Source organism: Neoarius graeffei, chromosome 4 (genome assembly GCF_027579695.1).
Source record: "Neoarius graeffei isolate fNeoGra1 chromosome 4, fNeoGra1.pri, whole genome shotgun sequence".
In the NCBI taxonomy this organism is placed as follows: Eukaryota; Metazoa; Chordata; class Actinopteri; order Siluriformes; family Ariidae; genus Neoarius; species Neoarius graeffei.
This window is the reverse complement of record NC_083572.1, coordinates 105342663-105367577: the sequence shown is the minus strand read 5'-3', so window position 1 is coordinate 105367577 and position 24915 is coordinate 105342663. Positions and strand designations below refer to the sequence as shown.

The 24915-nt window shown below is 41.7% G+C and overlaps 1 protein-coding gene across 1 annotated transcript in view; it reads left to right on the top strand.

Annotated features, from left to right (window-relative positions):
* The window catches only part of col7a1 (collagen, type VII, alpha 1), a 519627-nt gene that overhangs the window by 196030 nt on the left and 298682 nt on the right, over window positions 1-24915 (top strand). Inside the window, exons 20-25 of the mRNA XM_060918496.1 lie at window positions 9701-9823; window positions 11571-11717; window positions 12166-12288; window positions 20374-20520; window positions 20655-20774; window positions 20846-20995. Of these exons, the coding sequence (XP_060774479.1) occupies window positions 9701-9823; window positions 11571-11717; window positions 12166-12288; window positions 20374-20520; window positions 20655-20774; window positions 20846-20995 (810 nt within the window). The remainder of the gene's footprint in view (window positions 1-9700; window positions 9824-11570; window positions 11718-12165; window positions 12289-20373; window positions 20521-20654; window positions 20775-20845; window positions 20996-24915) is intronic.

Sequence of the window (24915 nt, the reverse complement as noted above, 5' to 3'; positions counted from 1 at the left end):
AAAGTACATTGGACATCATACATTGGACATCATGGTGTATTGTGCTGCTTATGGTTGCAATAATTCCAATGGGAAATGCCCTGGAGTAAGTTTTTTTGCATTCCCCAAGGACCCGAAGCTGAGGAAAGTGTGGGCTCACCTGCGCATGCACAGTAGGCTTCGCGCATGCGCAGTAGGCTTGGTAGGATAACTTTACAGAACACCTGTTGAAAAAACTTTGCACCTACTGTTTCCCACAAACTGTATTCGGACCATTTCACTGAGGATTCTTTCAACATTAATACTCAGATACTGAGTGATATTAATTCATGAAACAGGAAGCATAAGGATGAGAAAAAAAACAGTTCAAATCGGGAAGCCGCGCACACCTGCGCCAGGCTGCACAAATGCGCGCAGCTTCCCGACCCAAACCGTCTCTCTCTCATCCTTACACTTCATGCCTCATGCTCCATGAACCAACATCGCTATTTTTTTTTTAAAAATCGGATCTGCGCGATTCAGCCGTGAAAAAGGCGGCATCCGCCAAAAGGCGCGCTGTTTGCATCCCTGCACGGAGGCCAGGGGACAGGGCAGGAATATTTTTGTTGATATGAGTGATCCGGTGCGATTTCGCGACCCCCCTGTTGAAGACCTCTGCGCTAAGCGACTGAAAGCCGAGGTAAGGATTAGTATTATAATTTTGGGTGTATCAATTATTGATTATCATAATTCTGACTCGTTTCGCCATTTTGAATGTTTTCATCTCGGACTCTGGAAGCATTGTATCTCAATCAATCTCGAAAAATATCAGCAAAAAAAAAACTGGCTTGCGACGGACTTTAGCTAGATCTATGATGAACTTTCAATGTATGATACAAAAATAATACTTCTTTCAACAGATCATTAGCCTTTGAGCAGAATTGTTTTTAACTTACCAGGAAGTGTTATCCAGCCGACCGCTTTCAGTTTCATGAGGGCTGAATGAACTCTCACTCTCAGAATCATCTGACCCGTCAGAGTAAAGACAAGATCCATGTTCATGTGAATTTCCAGCTATCGGTTCGAATTGATAGGGTCTAACTTCACATCTCTGTGAAACATCGGGAATGTCACTGTCGATGGTGTCCATTTCGGTAACCTGTTTACATTAGATTCCCAAGCGCTGGCTCCTTGGAAAGTTTTTGTGACATCACGGGTCACGTGACCACCTAGCTCATTAACGAATCCTTGTTTTACGCTGATGTATAGAAAAACTTGAATAATGTGATGATTTTCACATTTTTGACGCCCTGCAGTGATTTAGATGGCATTTCTTATGTCCTTTATACATAATTATGCCCAGGTAAAAATCCATGTCCCATATCCTTTAAGTATGTGGTACAGACTCCAAACTTGTGGTCATTATCTCCAAACTTCTTAATATCTAGAACCTGTTTATTAATTAATACGCATTTTGAAAAATTATTTATTTCAAGGCCTCCCCCACTGCTTTCTGTCGCTCTGACTACGTCACAGTCACTGTTGCGCTGATTGGTCAGAGCGTTGGCCTATACGCACAGAGACAGGTTGAAAGACAGCGGGTTGTTCCTCCCGCACCCTTCGGAAATGTCTACGAGCGAGGCCAGACTAAATATTCACATTTAGTCTGGCTTGCCAGGCTACCATGCCACAGCATTTTCCCCAAAAATGCTACATATCCCTTTCTATTTAAAATGCATTTAACCGTGTTCTTTCATGACAGATTATTTTATTTTATGGATTATTTTTTTAGATTATTTTATCGAAATTATTCATAATTCAGCATGAAATTGTCCAATAAATGCGAGAAGTGCAGAAGCGATTTCCTACTTAATGGGCGCAGCCATCTTAGAAGACTTCAAGCCAATGGCGGCCTCTGATTGGCCAAATGGACAGGTCTGGTTTTGAGAAAAATTGGTGATGGCGCTTGTTGCGTTTTGGAATGAAAGGCCGTAATGCAGTGTGTAAATCAATGGCAGATATCATGCTTTGGCGAAAACTGAATATGGTACGAGTAAGATATGATAATTGCTGATGGTTTGGTGGCGGGAGTTTCAATTTTTCAAATTTAGCGTTTATCGCGTTTTGGAACCAAACTCTTCAAAGTTCACCTTCATCCTGTGCAAACAGGACAATTTCATGACCTCGATACCTTAAGTTGTGTCCATGAGTAACTGTCAGCATGCGATAAAGAATATAACTGCAGACAGAGTTGTAGTCGAGTCACTAAACCTTGAGCCCGAGTCCAGTCTTGAGTCCCCAGTGTTCGTTAAAGAAAATTTCGAGTCCGAGAACAAGACTCCACCTGCACCATTTGACGGTGTCTGTTGCTGCCTTTACGGTATGTGAAAGCATCTCTGCTACTGTGTTGGACTAACGTTCCTGCTTGACTGCCCCATTTTAGTTAATAGGCTGTAGATAAAAAGCTTGTTCATCGTTCAGCAAGCACCGCCCACTATCAACAGGGCAAATAACATGAGAGAGGGTTAACACTAGCTAGTTCATCGCTCAGCAAGCCCTGCTATCAACAGAGCAATGAGCATAGCTTGTCACGTCCTTCTCTGGGTGGAGTCTTACCAAATGACGATTGAAGTTCGAGGTCGTCCCCGTCATCTCCTCGATAGTTCGTCTACATATGGAACACATAGCAGTGTATTTTTTTCCCACTGCACGAGAAGTCTGTAGAAGCAAAGCAGACAATCCCAGGGGCGTCTCTCCAGGCATTTTAGCGTCATTAACGTTAGTTTGTTCCTGAACATGACGTATGGACAGGTGAATGTGCATTCTCTTGCACCAAATTCGTATAAAAATTAATGTAGATAGAAATGTATCTTATGACAAATTATTATGGCATGTTACAAAAAGTAAAGAAAAAAATCCAAGTCCTCATCACCAGTTTATGAGTCCGAATCACGAGTCCTTAAAATTAGGGCATGAGTTGGACTCGAGTACTAGAAGCCTGCCGACAGAATAATCTTACGTACTGGATCAAGTGCTATTTTATAAGTTGGCAACTAATGAAGCCATATTTGTTAAGTTAAACTTAATTTGCAGTAATTAATGTGGTGATTACAACACGGTGTAGTAGTTGCCTAGGGCCGTTATTAAAAAATGTTCTGTTTCCGGTCCACCGGCCGGGTGAGTGCTGTTTGTGCGGTTGAAATTTTTTTTTTTTAATGCCATTTTTTCGACATTTTTTTCGGGTTCGTAAATCTAAAATCGAACTTGACATTTCCGCATTCCCAGGGCTTTCCACTAAGGCTCATACTAGCCAGCCATGACAAATAAGTAGCCAGCCGGGGGGAGTAAACACAAAATAAACTCCTGTGCACGCAGTTCCCAGGATTAACTGTATTTTCCACAGACCATTTATTTATTCACTTTACTCAAATACAAAGTAAAATGGCAGTAAATCTGCTTTCTTTTCTTGCGTATTGCATCATGAGGCGTTCCTGGCTTGTAAATCTCTTATTTTCGGTGCATGACACATTCATGCAGCTGAGCATGCTATGAATTAACAACGACAATGCTCTGCAGTGGGGCTACACCAGAGGTGGGCAAACTACGGCCCGCGGGCCACATCCGGCCCGTTGGCGTTTTTAATCCGGCCCGCGGAAGACAATCATATAAACGCGATTGAGCAGATCTATAAACTATAAGCGTCAGTGTTATCACGTAGACAGGTGTTCTAGAGATCCGTCTTTCCAGTCAGTCGTATTCACGCGGGATTACATTTGCAGAGTGGTGCAGCGCGTGCCATGGAAGTCATTCTGGCGCCCGTGCCACTGATGATCTCGAGAACACAGGATAAAACTTTACAATGAGTGGTCCTAAAAAAAGAAAAGTGGACAGTGAGTGCAGGGTGTTCAATAAAGAATGGACAACTAAATATTTTTTTGCTGAAGTCCGATCAAAGGCTGTATGCCGTATTTGCAAAGAAACCGTTGTAGTTTTAAAGGAATATAACATCAAACGGCACTTTTCCTCCAAGCATGCTAATTATGCTAACAACCAGTCAGCGCAAGAACGGACGAATACAGCTCAGCGGTTGCTGAGTGAATGTGAGTATTAACTCATTTATGTCCCTGTCTGCTATTATAGGTGTATTATGAGCAGCTGACCTTGCTTCTGCTTGTATCTGTTCCTGGACTTTTGCCTGTGGAGGTTATTCTGATCTATGAGTGGCCTTTTGGAATATGAAAACCTGTTTGGAACCTGTGTTTTGATTTTTTGAGGACTGGAAATATTTCAGTGAGTGACTTTGAACCTGAAAACCAGTTTGGAGTTTTTTGCTTTCTTGAGCCGTTTTGTTTGATTTTGTGGGCTGGATGGATCCAGTGCCAAGCCATTGAACTGCAAACATGTTGGCATGGTGTGGTACCCAAACTGTTGAACTGCAAACATTTTGGAATGGTGTGGTACCTCTCCTACTAATGGTGGTTGGTTGTACTGGCAGGCTGGAAGTGGATGGTTAAAAAAAAAACACTCGGGTGTAAATCTACGAGTTCAGTGAAATGTACAAAAATGATATGTACTGATATGTAATTTAGTTCAATTTAATGATATGCAATTTAGTTGTATGTATAAAATGATACGACCGACTAGTGGCCTAGTGGTAGCGTGTCCGCCTCTTGATCGGGAGATCGTGAGTTCTATTCACGGTCGGGTCATACCAAAGACCATCATAAAAATGGTACCTACCGCCATCTGGCAAGGCACGCTACAATACAGATGTGCATGGGGAGTTAAACTCTCGTGGTTACCAGAGGACTAGCCCCCCACTGTAACCCTAGCGATGTAATAGGCGAGAGGCCGAGGGCTATGGAAACGGAGATCAGCGCCGCCCGATGCGCCACCATACAGGTTGGGCCTGGTTAGTACTTGAGTGGGAGACTGCCTAGGAATACCAGGTACTGTAAGGCGTGGGAAGGACTTTGACTTTTGACTTTGATAAAATGATACAAATACACAAATACACTGGCATCCTACTCATCCTGGCAGCTCACAGATGTAATTTAAGAATTAAGTGTGCTACTTTTCTTACTGTCACGTGTGTGTGTGTGTGTGTGTTACTTTTCTGGATAGATCCAGTGCCAATCTATTGAACTGCAAGCCTTTTTCTGCTCTGCCTTTGTTGACTGAGAACTAAAATAAATGTCAATCTGATCTGCATTTGGGTCTCTGTCAGTGAAGGCCTTACAATAACACTAAAGCTTTTCCGGTTTATGTTCGATATGTATGAATTTGGTGTTGGCCCGGCCCGCCTGGCAAATTTCAAAAGTCAATGTGGCCCCTGAGCCAAAAAGTTTGCCCACCCCTGGGCTACACAATTACACACTCAGCGAACATTTCTCCATTTGTGTATGAAAATACACTCCAACCACTCAGTTTGGGTTCATTTACAACCAACGGTGTCTTTTGATGCCAGCACGTAATTGAACGAGAGAAGACTGGTTTACCGGAGACAAAATAAGCGTCATCTCTGCTTCTGTTCCCTCTGACACACTACTGCCTCCGCCGAGTGCACGCGCACTCTGAACTGAATCAGCTCTGCGCATGCGCCGTGCAGCACAAAAAAATGGCAGCTACCATGAAGGAAGGAGATCCGGAGTTTTCAAACATTTGCTTAAGTGTGAAATCGTAAATTGGTATTCTAGCGAACAACAAAATGGTAAAGATTCAGAAAAACAAATCATTCAGTGATCATTTTAATAGTGTAATTTCATCCGAACTAGGCCTAACGCTCGATTTAGAACTACAAAAAGTCCGTGTGTCGGACATTTTAAGTACCTTTGTAAAAGTTTTGCAAATGTTGCAGTCAGCATTTAAAATGCTAACAAAGTTTTTGTACAAGTTTCAGTTGATTAAACTGTCATATTTTATTAAATGTGTCTGCTTTTGTAATAAAGTACTGAAAGAAAAAGCAAACACAGCATTGCGATTTCTTATCCATATATATATATATATATATATATATATATAAAATAATAAATCCCTCCCACGGCACGGTGGTGTAGTGGTTAGCACTGTCGCCTCACAGCAAGAAGGTCCTGGGTTCGAGCCCCGGGGCCGGCGAGGGCCTTTCTGTGCGGAGTTTGCATGTTCTCCCCGTGTCCGCGTGGGTTTCCTCCGGGTGCTCCGGTTTCCCCCACAGTCCAAAGACATGCAGGTTAGGTTAACTGGTGACTCTAAATTGAGCGTAGGTGTGAATGTGAGTGTGAATGGTTGTCTGTGTCTATGTGTCAGCCCTGTGATGACCTGGCGACTTGTCCAGGGTGTACCCCGCCTTTCGCCCGTAGTCAGCTGGGATAGGCTCCAGCTTGCCTGCGACCCTGTAGAAGGATAAAGCGGCTAGAGATAACGAGAACGAGACGAATAAATCCCTCCCGACTGAAAATTTTTTTGCTCACCCGGTGGACAGGAAACGGATTTTTTTTTAAGGATGGCCTAGCCAATATACTGGATGTCTTTTATAAATTTACCTCCATGCTCGAGGTGAACTACTATTTATTTTTAATCTTTAAGTTGTCTCTTTCTTTTATGTTGCATCATATTACATTTTACAGCAAAAAAAATCAATGCTAATTCCTTATCCGGTCCTTATTTTCTGTCCCTAATTGATTAAATGTTATTTCTGTTGCTTTGACTCTGGAGGAGAAAATCTGGCAACCTTGAAGATGTGAACTGGCCCGCATAATCTGAATGAAGAAAGCAGAAAAAGTGACTTTAAGCAGCTGTGTAGAAATCGTCTAATTCGTGCAGGTTTATTTGCATAAATATTGATGTAACGGTCGTTCTTAAGTTGTTTTGAAAGAGAACTGGTACAGTACTGTGAAATTCTTAAACACCGTATTTTTTTCATAGAAACTTTGTTAGATTTCTATTTTATGACTTCTACATTATCAAGTCAGTACAAAAACATTTGCGTTCCAAACGTTCCTTTTTTCCAGCACAAAATTAAATATTACAGAAAAACTAGACTGTATTTCTGCAGAGAAAATGCAGTGTGCTTGCTGAGCTGTACTAGGACAGCTATCATGCGAAGGTTAATATGCCAACAGCTAGCATGCTAATATGCTAATGGATAACATGGTAACAGCTGGCATGCTAACACAATAACAGACAGTATGCTCACATCTAGCATGTTAACAGCCGGCATGCTAACATGTTCACAGCTCGTGTCCTAACATGCCAACTGATTGCATGTCAACAACTAGCCTGCTAATGTGAACATGTTAATAGCTTGCATGCTAACAGTTAGCATGCTAACATGCTATACTTAACATAACAGCCAGCATGCTAACACGCTAACAAGCTAATGGCGAACATGTTAATTGTTAACATCTCAACACTAAGGTTGATATGCTAACGTTAACAGCTAACATGCAAAGAGCTAGCATGCTCACATTTTAACGGTTAAGATCTTAACTGTTAGCATGCTAACACATTGCAGCTAATATGCTAACAGTTGGCATGCTAAGGCAAAAACATTAACATACTATGGCTAGCATGTTAACTGTTAGCATGCTAGCACTAACCGGCAAACATCATGCTAAGGTTAACATCTAGCATGTTAGCATGCTAATGGTTAACATGTTACCCGTTAGCATCCTAATATGCTAAGGCTAATTTATTAATGGCTAACATGGTAAGAGCTAGCATGCAAACACAATAACAGATAGCATGCTGACGTTAAAGGCGACCATGTTAATTGTTAGCATGTTGACACACTAAGGCTACATCCACACGACAACGGCAACGAGATGTTATTTAAAAATATATTGCGTCCAAATGGGCAACGATCAGTAAAATATCAGGTCCATATGGCAACGCAACGCTTGCTGAAAACGATGCAATACACATGCCACACCTCTAGGGGCGCTGTAAGACGGTCCCTTCGGAGACACCAGAACAATAGAAGAAGTAAGGACGCATGCACATAAACTATTATGCGCAAGACTTCATATTAGCCACAAAGTCAGGAAAATCTGTTCGTAAAATTACATTATAATGACCAAATACAATGAAAAGTATTTTTCCAGTCTCACCTGTGAAAGGTAATCCCATGTGGTCTCGTTTGGACAGCAAACCTGTTGGTACAGTTAAACGCAGCTAATCTTTATTCTCCGTTTTGACCTATCCAATATGGCGGCGAGGATGACACATGATTCTACGTGGAAGGTGGCGTCTTTAATGGTCCGGAATAAATTGAATGCTACACGTTGATGGATTAATTTGTTGTTTCTCACCTGTGAAAGGTAATCCCATGTGATCTCGTTTGGACGGTAAACCTGTTGGTACAGTTAAATGCAGCACATGAATCTTTATTCTCCGCTTTGACCTATCCAATATGGCGGCGAGGATGACGTATGATTCTACGTGGAAGGCGGCGTCTTTAATGGTCCGGAATAAATTGAATGGTACACATTGATGGATTAATTTGCTCTTCTACGCCCTTTTTGAGGAATGTATTGTAGGACTTAAACCAACATCTGAAGAGGTGAGATCGCTCCTTTTTTTTCCCTATTTTTGCTGGCGGGATTGACTCTGCCCTAAGGGCAGAGTCCCTCTCTCTCTCTCTCTCTCTCTCTCTCTCTCTCTCTCTCTCTCTCACTTTGCACCATTACACAATAAATATTCACAGTGAAAATATTTTGTAAGCGCATTTCATGAACCAAGTTATAGGATTTGTTGACAACTTGCATCGAGTTCGTTACACTTCTACCCGGCGTGAAGCACTCACAGTCATGTGGTTGTGACGTCATCGTAAACAAATCCGTTCTACTCATCCAGACGACTTCACAACGACAACGTTGCCAGATCTTTCCACTCTGGAACCCGTTCTCAAAAAGATTGCATTTTGGGCACCCAAAACGCCGGTGCCGTGTGGACGCCAGGCCTAAACGATAAGCAATTGTATCGGAGTCACCTGAATCCGTTGCCGTGTGGACAGGGCCTAAGGTTAGTATGCTAGTATGTTAACGGTTAACATGTTAACCGTTAGCATGCTAACATATTGAGGTTAATATGGTAAGTTAGCATGCTAATATGCTAAGGCAAACACGCTAACATACTATGGCTAACATGATCACTGTTAGCATGCTAACAGGTATCATACTAACATACAAAGGCTAACAGCTAACATGTTAGAATGCTAACATGTTAAGACTTTTGCAACAGCTAACATGGTAACAGGTACAGGTAGCAACAGCAAGCGCACTAAAAAAGTTTGTATCTTAGCAGCATATTCCAGAAGAGAGATTTTCAGATGAAAAAAGGAAATATAATGAAGGCTGCTGGGTTTTGGTGCAAAATGAAGAAGTGAGTGTGCCAGTCAAAGTGTCCAGAAGAACTGTGGCTGGTTCTGTAAGATGCTCAGTAAAACCTACAGATCATTTCCGCATAAAACTGGACCTCAGACTACTATTTTTTTTTTTTTAAATCAAAGGGTCGTCTCACACCAAATACTGACTTTGTTCCATTTATTATGGCTTACTGAGTTCTGTTTATAGTATTTATTTTTAAGCCATTTTTGGTCCATAGCATTTCTTTACATGTGCCTAGGACTTTTGCACAGCACTGCGTACATTTGTGGGGGAAAAAATACTTGCCTAAAGTGTTTTGAAATAAAATGTGTAAAAACGGATATGTTGCTTTTTGACGTCTGGTTGAACACACTGCTGTTTCTTGTGCTCCGTTACAGAGGAGGGTGTGGTCGGACCTGTTACTAACTTACACCAAGAGCCTCGAGGGGAGGTGGTACGGATCAGCTGGGTCGGAGTTCAGGGGGCAACAGCGTACAGGGTGATATGGAGGAGATCGGATGGTGAGTGAGAATTAGCTGCTTTTTTTTTTTTAATCCAGAGTGATCAAGAATTTTCTGCAGCAAGGTATTTCTGAAATAAATTATAACTATATAAATGATATAAACATCCCTGAATGGGAAATAACTGTTAATGAAGGTTATCCGTGTGTGTGTGTGTGTGTGTGTGTGTGTGTGTGTGTGTGAGACCCATCTGTGGTATTTCTCGGGCCAGTGTAGAGAAACACAATTAACAATCTGCTTTGTTTTGATTGTCATTGCTGGTGCTGTAATACAGTCAGATTCTCGTGGCGTATCATCGCGTATCAGATGTTTGTATCAGATATCACATTTTTTGCCAGTAAATCAGACCCATACTGTAACTGTGAAGGTTGGTTGGATCACATGTCCACTTGCGTCAGTTTCATGCCAATGGTGATAAACGGTTTGGTGTCTATTTGAACTGAATTTTTGGTGATATCTCACTCAGTGCTTGCTACAAGTTGACTCCAGGAAATGAAAACCTGAGCAGTAACTAGAGCTTCATTTGTCAGTGAGGAATTTAAAAGCCTTTTAATGCCAACACCGTTAATGACCAAATGATGGCACTCAAGATATGAATTGCTCAGCGTGCCTGAATTTTAGTTTTGGTTTACTGAGGTGACTTTGTGGTCATAAACAGGGATTTGGTGCGATTGTGATGGAAATATCAATCTCAGATTTCCACAGATTTCATCTTGTTTGTTTGTTTGTTTGTTTGTTCATCTATGTTTTTTTTTTTTTTTACCAAGACAATTCTGGCATCACCGTTGGTAACGTCAGAGTTCATTTTTAAACAATCCAGATTAGGACCACAATGGAAATAAGTGTTTTACATTTTATTGTGTGATCCTTGGTTTAGTTTCATGCATTCAATTCAATTGTACATTAGTATATTGGCCTACATGCATGTAATTTTACCTTAACAAATCCATCCATCCATCCATCCATCTCTCTGTCCATCCATCCATCCATCCATCCATCCATCCATCCATCTCTCTATCCATCTCTGTCCATCCATCCATCCATCCATCCATCTCTCTATCCATCTCTCTGTCCATCCATCCATCCATCCATCCATCCATCCATCCATCCATCCATCTATCTATCTATCTCTCTGTCCATCCATCCATCTATCTATCTATCCATCTAGCTCTCCTTCTACCTATCCATCTCTCTATCCATCCATCCATCTATCTCTCCTACCTATCCATCCATCCATCCATCCATCCATCTCTCTGTCTATCCATCCATCCATCTATCTCTCTATCCATCTCTGTCTATCCATCCATCTATCTCTCCTTCTACCTATCCATCCATCTCTCCTTCTACCTATCCATCTCTCCATCCATCCATCCATCCATCCATCCATCCATCTATCTCTCCTTCTACCTATCCATCCATCCATCCATCCATCCATCTCTCTATCCATCCATCCATCCATCCATCCATCCATCCATCTCTCCTTCTACCTATCCATCCATCCATCTATCTATCTCTCCTTCTACCCATCCATCCATCCATCCATCCATCCATCCATCCATCCATCCATCCATCCATCTATCTCTCCTTCTACCCATCCATCCATCCATCTATCTATCTATTCAGTTTTAATTCATTACATCAGAATTCCAGTAGGTAAAAGTTTATGTACCATGTTGACTATCTCTTTAATCAATCTGGAATTTGGTTGATTTGGTGTGTGTGTGTGTGTGTGTGTGTGTGTGCGCAGGTGGACAGGAGCGGACTCAGCTGGTTGGTGGCAATGTCACTTCAGTGGATCTGAGACAACTGGAAGGAGGAGTTCAGTATGACGTTCAGGTCGTGGCTCTGGTCCAGAACAGGGAAGGACCTCCAGTTTCTGTCAAGGTCACCACAGGTGTGTGTGTGTGTGTGTGCGTGCGCGCACGCGCATGTGTACATCATGCATAACTGCTAAGGCTACGGTCACACTACAGCTCGCAATGCTTTTTGATGGATTATTAATGAAAATGAGGCATTTGGTGGTGATGCTTCCCCGAGCTTTGAGAAGTTTCCCCAAACCCATCTGTGAGTCTTCACCACTTAGTTTGCCAACGCAAACATCGCCACTAGTGTTCAATGCATGCGTTTAAAATTTTTCATGACGTTTTTGGCCACTCATGAGGTGGAGATGCACCAAAACACAACTCCCGAAGCTTGGAGAACAATTGCTGTGCATCATATGATTGGTGGCTATGCTACTAATTTTTCATCTCCAAGTCTTCACAAACCCATTGCGAGCTACAGTGTGACCGTAGCCTTTCATAATGCATGTGTTTTAGGTTTGTTGTGATTGTGTTTTTCAGGACCGTATGAGGACCGACCACAGGAAGTGCGTGTTGAACAGTTAGCTCCAGGATCACTGCGTGTTGTTTGGAGAGCAGTAAGAGGAGCTGATGGATACAGAATCTACTGGAGCTCCTCACAAGGTAAACAGCTTCAGCTGTGAAGTTTACAACACACTTCAGCATCTCTTCCCATGATCATAACTCAAACCCAGCAACAACGCATGTCATCACTGGGGGGGGGGGTAACCTGGTGATGAGAAAACAGGGTGTGGTTAATATTAATACACCGGTCTATAAGATGTGTCACTATCTTATTAACTCAGCTCCTCTCACTCCTCTTTATAAGCCATGTGTGTAGGGTATAGGTTCACCCAGGTTCCTCAGAAATACAAAAACGGAGCCCTTATTGGTGTGTGTGGTCCCAGTATATGATTTACTCATGGTGTAAGTCCAGCATCATAGGGTTAACGAATGTTTTTATATTTCTACAGACGATGATGTATTTGAGCATGGAAGTACAAATCCAGATGATTCTACTCGTAAATAATTTTAAATCCATCCCTAATTGTGTGGAATGCAGCCACTACTTCTTCAAAGCATTGCTATCTGCACTTTTGTAGCTCATCCAGTCGTAGGCCAAGCCGGAGGAGCTTATGTGATCACATGTTGTCCATCCAACCACAATTTACAAAAATCGCTACTCCTCCTACAGGCTTGATCTGATTTTGATCAAACTCATGTGGAATGTTCCCCAGGTGGGTGTGTATAAAAGTTGTCGAAATGGTGGCGCCACCTGTCATATTTACGATTTTATGGGCATCTGAAATTTTTGGGTGACTCGTCACGTTAATTTTCGTAAACTGCTGGGACGTTTTCATTGAAACTCACCCAGAAGACTCTAAAGACATTTTCCAACAAGAATTGTTCACCAGGTGGCGCCACCTGCCATGGATGATCGCTGCTACTCCTACAGGAGTGATCAGATTTTGATCAAACTTATAGAGAATGTTCCCCAGGTGGGAGTGTATAAAAGTTGTCAAGATGGTGGCGCCACCTGTCATATTTACGATTTTATGTGCATCTGAAATTTTTGGGTGACTCGTCACGTTAAACGCTACTCTTTGTAAACTGTTGGGACGTTTTCACTGAAACTCACCCAGAAGACTCTAAAGACATTTTCCAACAAGAATTGTTCACCAGGTGGCGCCACCTGCCATGGATGAGGCTACAGAGGAGTCACGTGCAATTTCATGAAAATCGCTGCTACTCCTACAAGAGTGATCAGATTTTGATCAAACTCGTATAGAACGTCTCCCAGGGTGTTGTGTAGTAGACTCACATCTGTATGTCTGTCAATAGTTATTGCATTGTTTTCTGTTCTTTTCTGTTTTTATCTTTTGCAATTACAACCACCTGATATGTGCAATTAGTGTGTTTCATCAACTTCATAATTCCTCTAATTTAGTATTTGTCTTAGGTATAATATATATATAATTTATTTATTTTTTTACTTGTGTGACTTGATATATCCTCTTCTGCTGCTATCCACTGTGCTGCTGCAAACAGGAAATTTTCCCATTGTGGGACAATAAAGGTCATCTCATCTCATTTCATTTCATCTCATACACAGCAGTGTCCAATATGAACTACAGCCTCACTGAGATTTTTTTTTTTTTGGTCTTAGCTTTGAAAGTTGTACAGAAAGGAAAACCTTTCCAAAAAATACAGTATCAAGTGATGTAACCCCCCCCCCCCCCTTTTTTTTTTTGCTTTGCACCAATCGGATTGCATGTTCTGGGCAAGTCAGAAAAGCAAACATTGAGAACAGCAAAGTGCTGCCAAATTGAAAATATTTCATTGTCGATATTAGAAAGTTGGCGGCACGGTGGTGTAGTGGTTAGCGCTGTCGCCTCACAGCAAGAAGGTCCGGGTTCGAGCCCCGTGGCCGGCGAGGGCCTTTCTGTGCGGAGTTTGCATGTTCTCCCCGTGTCCGCGTGGGTTTCCTCCGGGTGCTCCGGTTTCCCCCACAGTCCAAAGACATGCAGGTTAGGTGAACTGGTGACTCTAAATTGACCGTAGGTGTGAATGTGAGTGTGAATGGTTGTCTGTGTCTATGTGTCAGCCCTGTGATGACCTGGTGACTTGTCCAGGGTGTACCCCGCCTTTCGCCCGTAGTCAGCTGGGATAGGCTCCAGCTCGCCTGCGACCCTGTAGAACAGGATAAAGCGGCTTGAGATGGGATAATGATGAGATATTAGAAAGTTGCAAAATAATAATTAAAAAAGCAGCTTGTGTATTTTGAGGACGTCATCTTGTGGACGCGAGATCTCGTGACGTCCCATTTTATCTATCGTGTTGTTGTTTTTTTGTCTAGTTGTAGTCAAAGAGTTACTGAATGAAAAAAGTAGTATCTTTGTACATGGGACCATTGCTATCATGGTGTTATCCACTGTTTAATCTTGAATAAACTTTAGGCGAGGATACTGGTTTATTTACCAGATACAGATACTGTCCGTCTGTATCTCCGTCTGTCCGAAACACCCTTTTTCTCAGCAACCACAAATCATAGCCACTTGGTACCAAACTTGAGCTTGGGGTTCTACACCGTTTTCAGGTCTGTCCCACATCGACTTCCTGTTTACCGACTGAATGTATTTACGAAACATATAGGGTGGATTTACAAAATTTTCGTAACACTTTTCTTAACAAATACAAATCACAACTGCTTGATATTTGGTACCGAGCTTCAGCTTGGGGCTCAATACCATGTATACCATTTTCAGGTCTGTCGCACATCGACTTCCTGTTTACTGACTGAATGTATTTACGAAACATATAGGGTGGATTTTGACGCTATTTCAAGAAGCAAAATGCCGTTTCAAAAAGACAGTTTACCAGGATGCTATGTGAAACCCCTGGGGAGAGACACTGCTCTTTACCTACTTGTTTCAGGGTTCATTATTTGTTGACGTCAACATTCATAATAAGGGTTCTATTCCTTCGATCGCTTGCATTCTGATATAGGCAAGTGTGGGGGGGATACGGAAGTGAGCAATAGCTCATAGTTGATCTTGTTTCTCCTTTATCACAGTTTACTCAAGCATAGTAACAGTTACAGAGTTACTGACACTGGGAATGTATTCTCTGAGGTCTTACACATCCAAAGAGATCAAGATTTACATGTGTTTAGACCTGATAATGAAGAATAGTTCCAGATTTCATTTTGGGTATGTCTACGCAAGTCACATCTCCCAGCACCCAAGGCCTTAAGAGGTTAAGTAAAGGAAATAAGTCACACTCGCCGTCGTTTGCTTGATGTAGCTCCTTTCTTTTCAGCCTGTCATGTTGATGGCAGTTATGGACGAAGTCTCTGAGCTCTTTTTCTTCCATCCATCCATTATCTGTAGCCACTTTATCCTGTTCTACAGGGTCGCAGGCGAGCTGGAGCCTATCCCAGCCGACTACGGGCGAAAGGCGGGGTACACCCTGGACAAGTCACCAGGTCATCACAGGGCTGACACATAGACACAGACAACCATTCACACTCACATTCACACCTACGGTCAATTTAGAGTCACCAGTTAACCTAACCTGCATGTCTTTGGACTGTGGGGGAAACCGGAGCACCCGGAGGAAACCCACGCGGACACGGGGAGAACATGCAAACTCCGCACAGAAAGGCCCTCGCCAGCTACGGGGCTCGAACCCGGACCTTCTTGCTGTGAGGCGACAGCGCTAATCACTACACCACCGTGCCGCCCGCTCTTTTTTCTTTTCCTTTAAAAATTTAAATTGTACTTTTCAAGATACTGTAGTCTTTAGACAGATTTGTTGCTTTCTCACCACACTTTATATATTATATATAATCTGTATGTATGTACGCCAATTTACCTGTCATTGTGTCAGGTCCATTAATATTTGGACAATGACGACACTGTTGTTTTTATGTCTAACACAGTATATTAGAGTTGAAGTTAAATAATGAATAAGAGCTGATAGTGCAGAATTCCAGCTTTAATAAGAGAAAATTTACATCTAAATCAGGTGAACAGTGCAGGAAATACAGCATGTTTCTCATTCTGGATGAAAATTTAAAATGTATTTCATGCCATTTTGAGTAATAACGCCATTTGATGTTTTAAAATTGATTAAATAGTGTAACGAACTGTTCTTTCTCGTATTTATCTTCATAGTGGGGAAAAAATAAATAAATTCCAGCATCTTCCAAAGACTAGATTTTTGGTTTTATAAAGTATGCGAATTTACACATATTTAATGTGATGAAGCCTCATTTGCATAAATAAATGCAAGTATAAAGTATAAAAAAAAAGATGAGAAGTGAGAATATCAGAAATGTACAGGGCCCCAGAAGGGACATGGAGAGGAAAAAAAAAAAGTTCCGTGCCACTCAGTGGGTGTAACTGCAGTTGGTGACTTGCGGTGCATATGGTGATGTCCTTAACCCTCTGGGGTTGAGAGCTTCGCCGGCAGAGCGCGACAGGTTTAGAATGAGTAGGTCATGTATTTAGATAAATATCTTCGAGTTTTTCATCATACAAGCATGATAAACATATTGGCAGAAACTTTATGCTTTACACTTTCCTATGTGCCCACAGTTTTTAAATGACCTAAATTAGATAAAACACAAAACTTGTCACCTTCCTCAGTCACATCGGAGTCAGAGCGCTGAGCGCTCACTTACACATTCATACTGCAAAAGACTGTTCACATGGTAACGGCATGATAATCACTTTCACTCCTTCGGTTTCGATTGGTTTCTCTTTCACGGTGGGAATGCCCACCGTAAACAGGATAAAATCTGTCAGACAAAGTTCAGGCTATTTGGAGGTAAAACTTGTTGCGAGATGGCATGCAGATTTTATGCGTTTCGGATGATTCAGGACAGCGATTCAATTTCAGGACAGCAATTCAATTCATGATTCATTTCATGATTCGGACAGCAATTCAGGCAGCACGGTGGTGTAGTGGTTAGCGCCGTCACCTCACAGCAAGAAGGTCCGGGTTCGAGTCCCGTGGCCAGCGAGGGCCTTTCTCTGTGGAGTTTGCATGTTCTCCCCGTGACCGCGTGGGTTTCCTCCGGGTGCTCCGGTTTCCCCCACAGTCCAAAGACATGCAGGTTAGGTTAACTGGTGACTCTAAATTGACCGTAGGTGTGAATGTGAGTGTGAATGGTTGTCTGTGTCTATGTGTCAGCCCTGTGATGACCTGGCGACTTGTCCAGGGTGTACCCCGCCTTTCGCCCATAGTCAGCTGGGATAGGCTCCAGCTTGCCTGCGACCCTGTAGAAGGATAAAGCGGCTAGAGATAATGAGATGAGATGAGAGGACAGCAATTCAGGCAGCACGGTGGTGTAGTGGTTAGCGCTGTCGCCTCACAGCAAGAAGGTCCTGGGTTCGAGCCCCGTGGCCAGCGAGGGCCTTTCTGTGTGGAGTTTGCATGTTCTCCCCGTGTCCGCGTGGGTTTCCTCCGGGTGCTCCGGTTTCCCCCACAGTCCAAAGATATGCAGGTTAGGTTAACTGGTGACTCTAAATTGACCGTAGGTGTGAATGTGAGTGTGAATGGTTGTCTGTGTCTACAGGGGCGCCGCCAGAAATTTTGGGCCCCATGAAAGATTAGAATTTTGGGCCCCCCAACTTTGCCCACCCTCGTCACAATTGCACTATTGTCATTATTTGACTTTTGATAGCCCATGGACCTTGAGTTTGTGACTTTATTACATTTTATGTATTAACCTACCAGGGACTAGATGAAAACTGGTCAGTGACTAATTCTGGTGCATTTACAATCACAAATGAAAATTCAAGATTTTGCCACATGCCTTCTTGTGCTAGGACAATTGGTAGTGAAATGTGTGATGTGACTGCTAATAAATCATAGAAAAAGTTTTCTACCCAGCATCAAAATACCTATGGAAATCCCATGGATTGTTATGTGTTAGGTAGAAAGCTGTGTGTACTGTTCTGCAAAAGTTTGATCAATTACGTACGTATTTCTTCATATGTTGTAACCTCTATCCCTCTTTTATGTGTGCTGCGCTTTCTCCAGCTCCTCAATTTGAAACCAATGGTTTAGAATGTGTGAACATTCCACACACATAACCATGTCAAACACTTGACTGGTGTCCGTTATTAGCAACACTTTAATCTAGCAAACTGTATATGGCGCTCGCTCATTAAAAACTTCAATCCTAAAGCATTTATGGGTTGTATTGCTGCTTACCTCCTTCTCCAAAGGGTGGTTCAGTGGTTTGGTAGGGCGGAGGCCCCCCTGAGGCTGAATCTGTGCATATTTAGGGCACCCCATTAGTTATGAAACTGGTTATTAGCACTAGTTATTAGCACCAGCATAACGTAATATTTCATATCGTTTATTATCAGACAAGTCAGTTCAGTTATTAAAATGGAAAAAATGTCACTGTACAAACTGTAAAAGTGTTCTCTTGATAGGCTAATCCAACCACGTTCATACTGTTCATTTACCATTCGCTAATATTTTGAACACACATGTGAGCGATAGCTACCTTTCTTTGGGAAAAACTGAGTGACCAGTTGCCTGCCTCTCCGGTCCCTCTCAGCTTTCAGCTGCCTTTCTTTACGTTTTTGACAGCCACTCTTCATATTTAGCGATCATAGACTGTACGCACTCCACTGCTGGCTGGCTGGCTGCTGCACCGCGACACAGCAGCAAGTAGCGTTGCACTGATCAGCACACAGATTTAACGCATCGCACTTCTACCAGAACTGGACCGTACCATTTCGCAAAAGGGGGAGGGTTAAATGACAATATGTTGAAGAACTCAAGAAATAGACAACCTTGTTCAGTTAGCTCATTTTACCAGATGGAATATTGCATTGTTGTTATTTCAAAAGTCTTATTAAAATCATTAAAAGCATATTATCAGCCCCTTAAAGGGCCCCATGGCAGTGCTGGGCCCCTAGAATTGTTCTAACCTTTCCCCCCCTGGCGGCGCCCATGTGTGTCTACCGTATGTGTCAGCCCTGTGATGACCTGGCGACTTGTCCAGGGTGTACCCTGCCTTTCGCCCGTAGTCAGCTGGGATAGGCTCCAGCTTGCCTGCGACCCTGTAGAATAGGATAAAGCGGCTAGAGATAATGAGATGAGATGAGGACAGCGATTCAATTTCAGGGCAGCAATTCAATTCGTGGTTCAGGACAGCGATTCAATTCAATCTTGAGAACTGCAACACTGATGATGAACGGTGCCTTTTTTTTTTTTAACTTCGACTCAGTCCAGCCAAAGCACAGCTCGAGTAAGTGTAAATATTTCTTCTATTTCTGATGAGCAGATCAGGTGATATACGTGCGCTGTAGTGCAAACACAGGAAAAATGACTGAGCAATTCTTCCAGAGTTAAAAGTATTTTCCTCAAAAATAGTTAATTTTGCTTGATTTTGAGTTTCGAGAGTAAAATTTGGAGTGGGAGTGAAATTACAGAGTAATTGTGTAGCAGAGTAACAGAGTTGGTTGTGGCTCTGAACTGAGTAAAATAGTACAATAATTAATTTCAAGATGCACTGAATCGAGTCAAATACCAAAATAAAGTCAAATACCAGATAAATGAAAGTGTTTTAAAAAGCAGGTTTAGAACTGGGTTGGAATGTGTGAACAAACGTGACCTTACCCATTGGGACTTGACCTGATGGGATTAAGAGTTGGCAGTGGGAGGGTTTTTCACTCTTCTCATTGAATGGAATGGAATTTTTTACTTTTCTCGTTGAATACCCCTCCCACTGCCAACCCTTTACCCCAAAACAATAGGACATTTTTTTGATATCCAATTAATTGTCCAAATCAATGGCACAGATTTAAGTTTTTGTGCTTGATCCATTCCTAAGACTGAACAGAATCACCTCAAGTAACCACAACAGTTTGTCCCAACAGGTAAGGTCATGTTTTTTCACCCATTCTAACACAGTTCTAAACCTGCTTTTTACAACATCTTCATTTATCTGTTATTATTCTTTTAAAGTACAATCATGACATACAGACTACAGATATATTATTGTAGCTGAACTTGTGCTGAATACAAAAAAAGTCATATGACTTTGAGAATACTGCTTAGATTTGTTGAAATTGACAACAAAATCAGAGCATACCAGAATAATTAGAGTGCCAGAAAATACCCTCAGACCCCAGAGGGTTAAATAGTGTCTTTCCTTAAAGTTCACATGCTTGCTCTTCTTAGGTGAAACCGAATCGAGTCGTCTGATCGATCGAGACGCGACCTCGTACACGTTAGAAGGTCTCCGTCCTGGATCGAGTTACATCATCCGACTGGCTGCCGTGTTGAATGGCAGAGAAGGTCACCCTGTTACCATCACACAGTCCACTGGTACAGAGTGAAAACACTTACACACACTTTGCCCAGTTTGCTAATCACACTTCACTCACTTGCTGTTCCTAAATTGCTGTACCGTGTGTGTGTGTGTGTGTGTGTGTGTGTGTGTGTACATGTCACTCTTTCAGGTCCACAGCAGTCTGTGACGGACCTCAGGGTGCTAGACATTACCCAGAATTCTGTACTGCTGGCGTGGAACCCGTTATCAGGTGCCACCGGATACAGATTGAGCTGGCAGGATGAAAGAGGTGAGACATGGAGCTTTTTGAAATGAATCTAAATTAAATTTCAGTGTGTAACAGGTGTTTATTGGTTTCAGATCCAGGTAGCATCCAGTCGCTCACTCTCCCTGATACGACGAGCTCGTTCCGTGTGACGAGTCTGAGACTGGGTCATCGGTACCGTTTCATCGTTCAGCCTGTGTTCTATGATTACCCTGGCCTCGAGGCTGTCATGGAAGAGCACACAGGTTCCACAGTTTTATTTTAACTTCTACGTGTTACGCTTTTGGTTCTTGTTTCAATGTAGTTCCCTTTTTATCTCCATATTCAGTCAGATATGTGTTGGTAGATTGATTGATTTTCTGGGTGGCTCATTCAGATGATTGAAATTACCCATGTGCAATTCACAGCTTGATGGTGGCTAGTTGTGGGTTTTTTTTTTTTTAATAGGTGGTCATTGTATGGTAGCTTTCATCCAACCCTCTTCAAAACAGATACTTTGAACCATGCAAATCTGATTTGTGGAGATCTGACGCAGCAATCTGTCTTGTTGGATACGTGTCCATTTCCCCAAATCCCAATTCTTAATTCTACACTCAGTGACCTGCTTGTAAGAACCGTCAGCCAATCCTAATTCAGGAGGTGTGAATAATTTACTTCCAATGTGTTGGAATACAGGTAGAAAAAAGTAACGTAGTCACAAAGGTTGTTGCTGCTTTGAATTTATCCTTGGATTTCTAGTCGGTGCTTTAGGAATACACTGCCACCTAGTGTATGGGGTGAGTCCTGTGCAGGTGTGGTTCAATAACCGGTTAACAAGCGAAAAATTCCCCCTTCTACGCAAAGAAAAGTTTGGACCAATATGATTGGGAACAAATTTAGAAGTTGGTAAGATTCTAATAAAAATGTATTTTTATTCTATTCACATTCACTGGATATGAGCAATCGTGCGCTCTGATTGGCTACTCTACTACTAGGATATCAGCTCATATACCGTGAGAAGAGAAAAACAAAATGGTGGCGCATGTCGCTGAACCAACTGAAGATGAAATAAAACTCTACTTGAAAACAAAACCCCCCAAAATACAAAAAAAAGCAACAAAATATGGAATAACTGTATTTGATGGTAAGAACTTATCTTTTTTATTTTTCAAGAATTATTATTATTATAATATTTTTCACAAATTGCTCCTGTCATTTCGCCGGTTTGTTTACATTCTAAGCAGAAATGATTTTGTCTGACATTTTGTATAAAGTTTTTATTGATCGAATTTGCAAAAAATAAAAATGCTCCGTTTCTCAAAATCCAGTGAATGTGGATCGAATAAAACAGTTATTCCACTCAATCTCGTTGTACATGGATTATAGCCAACTCAGTGCTACGTGCCTCGTCGGTTATCAGCTCATGTACGAGTTGATTTCAGGGAATAACTGTTAAATGTATTTTAAATCTATACGCATTAGCATTCCTTTTTAATTACCATCAATTTGAACTTCACACAGTCTACATTTGAGTTTAACATTTTTCCTTATTATTTTCCATTGTGGGGCGGCACGGTGGTGTAGTGGTTAGCACTGTCGCCTCATAGCAATAAGGTTCTGGGTTCGAGCCCAGTGGCCAGTGGGGGCCTTTCTGTGTGGAGTTTGCATGCAGGTTAGGATAATTGGTGGCTCTAAATTGACCGTAGGTGTGAATAGTTGTCTGTGTCTATGTGTCAGCCCTGTGATGACCTGGCGACTTGTCCAGGGTGTACCCCGCCTTTCGCCTGTAGTCAGCTGGGATAGGATCCAGCTTGCCTGCGACCCTGCACAGGATAAGCAGCTACAAATAATGGATGGATGAATTTTCCATCGTCCACGCAGTCTTTCACAAAATATGGGTCTGTCTCAGAAACTGGGTACTGTGGGGGTCGCCCACTAAATATACTCACAGTCAATAAACTATACAGATTTGAATGGGGATGTTGGTTTTAATTTGAAATAAAATGATGAAAGAAATAATACAGATAAAACTAAATCTTTGATGTGAATACTCTATTCAGAATTTGGCAAAAATTCTGCAAATTTGTGGAAAAATGGTGGCTTGATCTGGGACATGATAAACGGTCGACTACATCGCATTCCGTTAAAAAGGTTGTAGTCCACTGAAAAGTCTACAGTTATCACTAATTGTATTTTAAGTTGTAACTTTATACACCTAAGGATTGGTGCGCTCACAGAATAATCATAACCGTAATAAAACATCATGCAAAATATTTCATCACCGTCGTAACTCCATTTTCCGCAAACCCAAAACCAATACGATCGTGTGTTTTGATCTAAACGGAAAGCCTCAGGGTCAAGGTCACGACCTCACCAAAAGTAGGAACTTAAAGTGCCATTCCACCATTGGATGTATTCTTTGGCATAAAATACAATATATTTTGACAACATATATAAATGGTATCACTAGATAGAGAAATCTTTTAGCTTCAAAATGATATATCAAACATAATTTTTTGACAACGACAAGTATATTAATTTTGCGACCAAAGTCACCTACCCTTTTAATTTCCGCGCGTGATGTCATCGGCAGGTTCCCCTTCTTGTGTACCACGTGACGTGTGACGTGGCACATATTATCAGCAATGGCGGATAGAACGCGATAAAAATAATACCAATAAATCTAGCTAATACCAATAAATCTAGCTAACTGAAAGATTAACTCAAAATTTTTCGCAATTTTTTTGGCCCCCATATACGAGGAGAAATGACTCTCTCACTTTGGGGGTTTCCTGGTCTAAAAATAGACCGACACGTGGTACACAAGAAGGGGAACCTGCCGATGACATCACGTTTCACTACCGCGTGGAAATTAAAAGGTTTTTTAAAATGAAAGCTGAAAGTTAGGTATAGAATGTTTCTTACAGAATATGTTACGATGGTAGCTGGTCTTATATGAATTTCTGAGCTATAAAATGAGCTGTGGTCTATTTTTTACTGTAGCGTGTTATTTGTGTGCGGGGAAGGACACACATTAACAATTTGCATGTGTAGAATGGAATTTTCCGCTCCAGCAGTTAGAAGTTGATCGTGCTTCCATTTGCGGTCTCTCTGTTGCGCGGGTGATCTGTTCGGACGTTATAGCTGAAAGGTTGAGTTTTGACGGTTTTATTTTGTTTTAGTCTTGCAGTATAAGGCAATAGAATGTTTCTTTTTCATCTTACTTTCATATTTCATAGTGTTTGCGTATTTTTGGCCAATATTTTGCAACCATGGTCAATTTAGATCGAACTTTTGATAGAATCTACGGCCAGTCATTTTGCCCCGCCCCCACTCCATCCGGTGCAGTAGTGATGTCCCGTTGCTCGTGCGCCGCAGCAGAGACCCGCGCGACCTTCAGCCGGTACAGTCGCTGTTCTTTTACCACCGCCGTTATTCTCATCTTTCCGGTGTGTTCTTGATTTTTCCATTGTGTCCTATTTCGCCGTATCAAATCCCCAAAATGTATCATATTATTCATATTTAAGTGAATAATCAATTCAATCATCATAACTTGGCATTTTTAACCCAAGCAATCAAAAAGAGGAAATTTATTCAATATTTTCACTCATCTGTGAAGGAGGGGCTTTAATTCTTCATGATGGAGTTATTTTATATGGAAATCAGTTTTACAAAAGCATTTGAATTGTAATCTAAAAACTTTTCCACAGTGGAGGCCAGATAAAGCAAGATGCTATCTTTATTCTTATTAAACATGACAAAAGAAACATTGAGTGTTCAGTAAATGCAAAAAAAATAGTAAAATTAGAAAATTTATTTTTTGACCATAATGTCCCAAATGAGAGACCAGTTTCTGAGATGGACCCGTATGCCGAAACATGTTATTTGAGTCATTTTTTAATTTACTCAGTTTTATTCTTGCATAAAAGCACTTATCTGATACACCATGTGATACTGTCTCTCGTGAATGTTGCACGTTCTGCACTAATGCATGTATCGTGTTTGTGTCAAGCATGTGCACATGCACAGCCTTTGGCTGAAGCCTATAGAGGCGCCTGTTTGTATGTGTATGTTTAACCGAGTTTGAGTGTGTTTAAGAATGTAATTGGCGTGCCCGCCTCAGGTCGCAACTCGACAGTCCAAAGCCTTTTTCATACACACAATCAGTTATTTTATATGTGCGACA